Here is an 8,632-nt window from a genome sequence, read left to right on the forward strand (position 1 = left end):
ATTCAGTTGAGTCTCTGGTGAAAGCAAATTAACATGCAAATGAATGTATTTCTCGAAAACAGTCCAATTTCGGTTCAAGTAGAACATAAGGGGATTGCGTCTACCTGATGAGCCCCAAGAAGGGCGAAACCGGTCGTGGGCTGTCGAAGAGTTCTCATCAACCTTGTGCGTAGTTTCCTTCAAGTAAATCATTCTGAATGAGGAATCAATGGGGAATAAGAGAATGGAATTACTAAGCATGGAGCTGCCAATGAACCTAGTGGATGCGAGATAAGTAGACAGTAAAGCAACACAAATTCCGACGTAAACAATCAAATCAAGTACCGGACAATTCGCAAACAACCATTTGCGCTGCGCATACTAACTGCCTTTTAGAAACAATATGAACGTAAGCAGACGTGAACAAATCACACATCAAGACCTCGCACTAATGACGTCTTTTCGAAAGGTGTCGAAACCTGTCGCCATGCTCGGGGAAACAGATCAACTGCCACGCAACCATCAACCAACGAAATGAAACTCTAATGGTGGTAAATCGAGGACTTTGTTTAATACATCTTACCTTTTATTGTCCTACATCGACTTCTACTCTGTAGTCATCTTATCTTACTCGTCGTTTTCACAGGATTCTCTGTCCGATTTATAACTGGCGAGTGGAACTCAATGCAACCGCGACCTAGCTATTCTCATAATCCCGATCCACGATCCCATCAGCCTGGAAATATTTATGTTCATCCATTATTTCTAACACCATTTTGGACAGTCACCATCCTATTAACATTGCAACTATTTTGTCCGAAATTCCACAGACTGTATTGTGCGGACTAGTGTTAAGCACGAAGTCCCACCCCTTGACCACCTCTGAGTTGCCTGCGCTCGATCGTCTACCCGGGCTCCATCTGACGACGAAGCGAAAATGCATTTCTTGACGTTGTGTAGGTTTGCGATCAAAAATTGCTTGGGAGCCTGCTCCAATACTGCCTGTCTTTCGGAAAGCCTGCTCGGAAAATCGAGTTGTTCTGAAATTTCTAATCTACAGGGTCATTCAGGAGTTGTCTGTTTTTCGCGCCATCACTGACGCTTTCTCTCTCGTCCAAAAATAATTCGCTTCGAGTCGTTGGGTATGAAGTTAATTCCACCTAACACGTTCATCTCTCATGCCATCAAGTGGGCTTCCTTATCTAAGATTCCCAAAGCGGCGTCAGCGAACTACGCTGCGACCAGTTGAGCAATCTTTCAAGGGCCTTCGGCTTTTCTTTATACTTCTATTGTACCACCACCAGCCTCCCTAAGAGTAACGAGTCCGGTCCACGCCATTATCTTACACTTATATCGTTCTAGGTGAGTCAACTTTGCAATAGTGGTCTACGTTTTTTTATGATAGAGCTCATCACCATCATCATCATCATCGACAGCATGACATCGGTGTTCAACACTGATGCTTCACTGCCGTACAACCTTATTGTAAAGAAAAGAGTAAAGGTGGACAGGGAAAGGACTTGGTTCTAGCTTACCACAATCATTCCGAGGTGCCTATACCTCCAGACATTCACTCACACAATCTGGATAGAAATTGACAACAAGAACGCCACTGACATCGTGTGGCAGCCATATGTTGTAGTGTCTTCAACCAGGCGCAGTGGGGGTCACGTGATCCTCATTCTGAAAGGCGAGTAACACCGACAGCACCCAAGCGTTTCGTGAATTCCTTCATACTCCTTTGCCAAGTCAAGGGTTGACCACTTCTCTGTTTACGCCACTCTGAATTGGGCATCAAAATCCATCAACCTTACCCTCTGTATTCATGTCTGGCAAGCTGTTTCCCGAAACACACTAGGTCACCCCGTTCTTTCAGGCATTCTTGGAATTATCCAAGGATTTGACTGCTCTCTTTCTGTTGTGGCACTCCTCATTCTCCACGGTCGATATGTTTCCACAAGACAACAGAAGCCCGTCAAATGCGATACATCGAAAACAAGTCAGTTTGATTGTCCTTCCTGAGTTCTAATTGACTGATAATGTTTTTGTTGAATAGATATCCTGATGACTGTTTGAAAATTAGGTACGTAGTTTTGAATTTATGTTCTTGGAACACATGATTGCTAATCAGTGTGCAAGTTTCTGATTGGCTGAAGTTGGCGGTGGTACCATTCACGAACAAACGTTAGAAACCAATAGATCAATCTTGTACATCAAGTTTACCAGTCGTCAGTTCATAACACCATGTGTTACCTGTTGGATTTTCAACTGTTGGTTTGAAATGGCACCAGTCTCCGACTTTAACTCGTAATTCTTCCGTTCCAGTTCGACAACCTCTCGGGCGTGTCGTTCAACTTCCAACAACAGTTGGCGATTTGCCGCTTTGGTTACCTCGAGTTCTTTCTCGGATCCTCGTAGCTGAGACTCCATGGCTAGGATTTTCTGTTTCTTTTCGTGTAGTTCACGCTGTACACGAATCAGGTCCAAATTTTCCTGGATCGTGTCACTGAGAGTGGTGTTTCGGGTGAGAACATACGGAAGCGAAGAAAGTCAGTCACTATTATTACAGTAGCAAAACGAAGAAACTGCTGCCAAGCCTGGCAATTACGTAACTGGTATCACCGCAAAAATCATCCCCCTACTGCTTATAACTCTACCGGAGTATTCAATCAAATATCTTCAGATTTATAAGAGGTTGAATGAAGTCACCCAATCGCTGAAGCCGACAGACACATGGGTCTCATTCTTGGTCAGATTTTTGTTGCATACACCCGAAGTTTTTTAGCACTAGTGAACCTTCACCTAAGAAACAACGAAATAAAATACTCGACCTACAAATATATTAGCACTTCGGCAATCAAAGCTACTGAAATCCATCTAGAGTAGTATGTTGATCGTTTGCATTAGGCATCTGATATTTGCACTATCTTTTCCATTACTCAAAACAAGCAATGGAACAAGATTCACATCAAACCCCATGACATTATCTTCTAGCATTGCAACAGACGACAAAGCCGTAGCGATTCCTCGCGCTCGGCTGCACGCGCATCACCCCACCTGCACTTCTAACTCAAATAGGGGAATCCCAAAATACTACAAGAAACCCGGAGCAAAGTATACCGAGAAAAATGTCATTCATTTGTGGAAGGACATGAACTATGAGGTCAAACGATATCCTATGTTTTCTAATGTTCCTGGCGGTAAACGTAATGTTGCGGGAAACCACTTACTGTTTACTTGCACACTAGAATGTATGGCACGAGAGGGAACCCTGACAAGCACCAAGTTGAAAAGTTTTTATTCTTTCTCTCATAGATGTTTTATTTTGCATTCGAAAAGTCTTTATTAATAACATCACTCTGTGCCTTTTAGCAGTTCCTTCGAATAAACCATCTGCCGTTCAGATAATAACAAGTGACCCCAGTAAAGTGACGCCAATCGATTAAATGAATTCAAATAGGAGCCAAAGCAACCCACTGACTGAATTGTTTAATCTATAATGGTTCCAAACTCAACAAGGACATTTAACGTAAAAGCAATCTTGGCTAATCCCAGAGCATTATTGTTTCATGAAGTGACTGAGAAACCGCCAAAAAAGACCAAATTTGAAGTCCTCACAGCTTAATGCCAAAAACACGGTTGCAAAATGCATCTGCCCCGCTTGGCTAAAGACACTCCACGGTTGGCGGCTGCTAAAAAGCTAATAAGCCATTGAGTAAAAATTTAGAAGATTAGAAATTTAAATTGAAGCTAAAATCTAAAATTTGTGTGAAAAATTCGATTAAAGATCAAAACAATTGAAAGTCAACAGAATTTACCCGTAACCACTTTTCCAGTTACAGGAGTATGGTTACTAACTAGCAAGAGAAGTGGTACACCAGACTCAGAGTAATAAAGCGCCGTGGCTTCTGTCACACAGAAACTGTAATCTCAGAATGATACAATGGGTCACCATCATCACCATCATCGACAGCATGATATCAGTGTTCAACACCGATGCTCCACTGCCGTACAACCGTCATTTAGTTGGAAGGCTCATTGTAAAGAAAAGAATAAAGGTGGACGGGGAAGGGACTTGGTCCTAGCTTACCNCAATCATTCTGAGGTGCCTACACCTCCAGACACTCATTCAGGCAATCTGGATAGAAACTGACAACAAGATCGCCTCTGACATCGGTTGGCAGCTATAACTCGCAGCGCCTCCAATCAGGCGCAGTGAGAAACAAGCGGTCCCCATCCTGGAAGGCGAGTAGCACCGACAGCACCCAAGCGCTTCGTGATTTCCTTCATACTCCTACGCCAGGTCAAGGGCTGGCCACCTCTCTGATCCGGCACTGTGAGTTAGGCATGGAAATCAGCGGTCTCTTCGGCAAACGATTCTTAGGTATACGCAACAATATCCCAACCAACACAGCTTCTGGCGCTGGACACATCCTTTAATGATAGTGTTTCTTTTGGACATTGCTTTATTTATAATCAGGGGCTGGCGAAACCACCATCTTCACTATTCACGCGTAGTCGGATCACTTTTCTGAGTCTAGAGATTACTGGAGTTTCATAAATACTTGGTCGTCAAACCTAGAGATTACTCATTAGCTGGAGTTTCATAAATACTTGGTCGTCAAATTAGAATTCAGTCAGACGCCCACTGTCTGCAACCGCCAGCCCGGTATGACGATCGTTCAGTCAGCGCGTATCAACTGACTACTTATAAGTAGCTAGATTATTTCCCGTTTTGTAAACCCATCAGTACAAGCAGACTTGACTAAATCAGACCTTTTGAGATTAAAAACTCAGGCGGACAAACACCATTTTCATCACTCTTCTTCTCCATATATCTGGTGATGTCAAAACATTTCTACCGAATAAGATGAATCGCCGATTGACCGAACATTTCTACTTCCCAGCCCACACAAACACACTGAAATGAGTGAACTATGTACTACCAGGGTAATTCTTACCGTTGCTTACAGGTCAGCTGTTCCGTCAGATCTTGCAACTCACGTCCGTATGTCCTCTCTTTTATCAGAATTTCAATGTACCAATCTTTTTCTCCTGTTCACGAGACTGTTCGGAAAGACGTTTGACCACTTCCTCTCTGAAATTTGCCAATGAACGCAAGGCATGCAAATTTTAGACGCTACTCAGAAGGTTGCTGAAGACTCTTTGATAGCCCACGTTCGATTTCACCCTTTCACTTCAGACCCGTCAGTTAGGTGTGGCCCCCGAGTTTCTGTCAAATTTTGGTTCTATTTGCACTCAAATTGGTCAGAATTCCATAGACACTCTCGGTTGACAGGAGACTCAACTGAATCCGGCTAATTCTTTCGTTTATACTGGCCTCCTAGTCCAAATGGGTCTCCCGTCAAAACCAAATTCATGCGCAAACGATGTTTCGTTTAATCAGCTGAGAAAAACGTTGGTTTATCAGTCCGATTCTTGCTGTCATCATCATCATTGTCAGCTGTAGTAACCGCGTACTCGTCGTACAGTGATTGTAGCTGCCACAGTTTCGTTCACCGATGATTCGGGGAGGTGGGGTAGGTAGCTGCACATTAAAGACGGGAGCTGATAAATTAGTGCGTAAATAAAGCACTGTAGGTGGACTGCTAGGTAAAGGGATTGGGAAAGGAGCTCTGCATTGAAGGCAATAGCTTGGATACATGAGCGCCATTGAGCGTGCGACTGGGCCATGTCTGACAATGTCTCTAAACCTTGATAAGACCCGTCTCGGGTTCCCCATCCAGGAAGACGATAACGACCAGGGCAGCTGTGTTTGCTGGTAATGGCTTTCACAGTTCGCTGCCAGATCATTGTTTCCTCGCCTCTGGCTCTCTTCCACCCGTCACGTGGTTGTGCGAAAAGAGCCCTTCGAGGAAGTCGGTCGACTGGCATACGTAGCACATGGCCAAGCCCGCGCAACCCAGTAAGATACACTTTTTTTTTTTGAAGAAACAGACGTAAAAATGATTGCGCAAAAGTCAACTTGCAGATTGGTTTAGATTTGAAAGCCTAAATCTGTTGGGAAACTGACGCTTACGGACTGCTTTAAACTGGAAATAAAGTCAACAAATCGAATACAATCACTGAGGTATCAACGATGCATCTGATGGTTAAACGTATCTAAATGTTGTGATAACTAGCTGATAAACTAACAGACGAACCTGAATCAAATTTGTCCTTATAATCCGAGCCAACTTAATAATTTTACAGTCAGAGACCATTATGACTTGGTTCTAGGATTTTTACTGGAACTATTCTTTGTGCGAAACGCTCCCACTTGTATGTTGGTAAGAATACAAATGAGGTACTTTTACGCATGTGTAAAAGTACGTCGTCTTCTTGTTCGCAACTCTGGCGAGACCAGAAACTCAAAGGATGACAGGAACTCACTAAAAATGGTTCTTTACGGCTTGAAAAAGATCACTGTCCCTTTGGAGGGGGGCGAATTATCGGGAATAATGCGAATACTCGAGCTCATGTTGAATGACGAACGTCATGGTATGTTCAACCAGCAGAGGGAGCGTTCGTCTCGTTGAGGATTCCGCCCACTAAGCCGATAAGTTAAGGACAATAGAGTGGATTGAGAAAGAATAGTTGGCTAAAGAGTGCTCATGTCCTAACTATTAAATACTAACCATTTGGTTACGAACAGTGCCATAAAAACTGTTTTACCTCAAGGCCGCATTTATCACTTGCGGTCCCAAGGTGTTCGTTCTACTCCACTGTGTGGGTGCACTCCTAGGATGTCGCGCTCGAGCACTTACATTGAATAGCGCTCAGTAACTGGTTACACCAACGCCCTGGGGGGCCGGTTGGCTCATTATGTCAATTTTGGTTTCCCGAGGTGTCAAATGGCGGTCAGGTAGCCAGTATCTGATCTAGTCTATCCCTAAAAGACGTTTTCAAGGCGCAGCTGGGTAAGCAATTCATATGGCTTTTTTCTGGGCCAACCTCATTGCACGTTGGGATTTGTGTAAAAAGCCCACACCTTCTATAGAAAAACAGTGCCAATAGGGTTTATCTTTCTTGTCACACCGTGTTATTTGGTATAACTGACAAAATTTATTGATTACACATCTGCAGACGCCGAATAAACCTGCGTAAAAAACGGCCTTCATTCTTTGAACTAAAATGCCATGGGCAGACGAGCTGTCCGTCTACTGTGACCCTCTCACCATTGCCTGACATTTCGTCGTATTTGTTTGTCCTCAACTTTGCTGAAAGACATAGTTGGCTGGTTGCTGTTCTTTTCGCCGAGCCTCGGGACTGAATTGATTTGGATGAAATCATCAGTGCACTTCCTGGAAAAGTGTCTAATCTGGAGTTCAGAAGCCAGTCTCTTATATAAGCACACCATCAGGTTCGTGTAATACTGAATAGATAATCGTTAAGCTGCAACACCGTTTCGGTACCTAGCTACCATGCCACCCGAAGGAAGCACGAGGGCTGGGATACCGTCAGGCTGCCTAAACCTCGACAGACAGAAATGGGGTTCGAACCACGGACCTTCCTGTAAGTAAATTCGCGCTCTAACCACTGGGACATCTCTCCCGGTTCATGTAGCTTGCTATAAACCTTTTTGCGCTTTCTCCCATCTTTCAATTCCATTTCTTTTACTTGATCACTCGTGCAGGACACATTCATTCCCTTCTGATTGGTCTGCTGATATGCATGCACTGTCAAGTTTCCTGACTTTATCAAGGTCCAGATGTCATTCGATACGTAAATTGAACCACTCAAGTTGTTTCGAGCCCAGTTTAGAAAAAATGAGATTGAACAGAGTAACACTAGGTGTGAGTAGCCAAAGCCCTCCTACACAAACTTCCGCCATCAATGTCATCTGTCAAACAAAGTTGCATCGTTCGACGATCGATTTAAGGCTAGTAAAATGAATCACATTCAGTTGGACTTACAAAGCGGCGTTCTGCATTCTCACTGTCTGTAAAGCCCCCACGACTGATTTTTCGTTGATGTTCGAATCTCTTGGTGAGGACCCAACTGTACGGATATTTCTGTTCGATAAACTCCGTGCGGCATTGGGCTGAGCAACATGAAAACATTAAATTCGTATCACAAGAATGACGAATATAGTTTTGACACATAATCTGAACTGAAAATGAATGTGGTTTAAACGGCAGATTCAACTGAATTCAGCTAAATCTCTCGTTTAATGGTCCATTTTGTGTTCAAATAAAACACGAAGTTGTAGGAAACTCGAGGACTACGTTTACCTGACAAGCCCAAGATGGACGAAAGCGATCGAGAGCTGTCAAAGAGATTCCAATGACAAACACTACTGTTTTTGATATCTCTTCATCAGTTCTTTCTGTGTGAACTTTAGAGAACCCAAAAGAGTTTAATTTCTTCAATCATTTGAGTCCAGTTTACCAAAAGTTATCACTGAGTCGAAACGTGGAGCAACCTTACTTCACACTCAGAAACAAAGTTAGTGAACCCCGAACTCGTCGACGTAACGAGTAAACCATGATGCCCCAGAGTTTTGCGACAATCGAAACATTTATTAGTCTGTAGGGGTCACTCATTATTAGATCGCGCGTCACAAACATTCAAACCATGTGACAATTCCTGTCCCACTTGCAACCTTGGCCGACAACGTGTACACTGCAAATTCTCATCCATTTTGGTTTAC

At 43.5% G+C, this 8,632-nt stretch overlaps 1 protein-coding gene across 1 annotated transcript in view; it reads right to left on the reverse strand.

The window, feature by feature from the left end:
• The window catches only part of T265_09203 (hypothetical protein), a gene marked incomplete at both ends in the record, with an annotated part of 52,388 nt that extends 44,481 nt beyond the window's left edge, over nt 1–7,907 (reverse strand). Inside the window, 3 exons of the mRNA XM_009175216.1 lie at nt 2,233–2,485; nt 4,941–5,077; nt 7,896–7,907. Of these exons, the coding sequence (XP_009173480.1) occupies nt 2,233–2,409 (177 nt within the window). The remainder of the gene's footprint in view (nt 1–2,232; nt 2,486–4,940; nt 5,078–7,895) is intronic.
• Nucleotides 7,908–8,632: the final 725 nt, after the last annotated feature.

Source organism: Opisthorchis viverrini, assembly GCF_000715545.1.
Source record: "Opisthorchis viverrini unplaced genomic scaffold opera_v5_266, whole genome shotgun sequence".
Classification (NCBI taxonomy): domain Eukaryota; kingdom Metazoa; phylum Platyhelminthes; class Trematoda; order Opisthorchiida; family Opisthorchiidae; genus Opisthorchis; species Opisthorchis viverrini.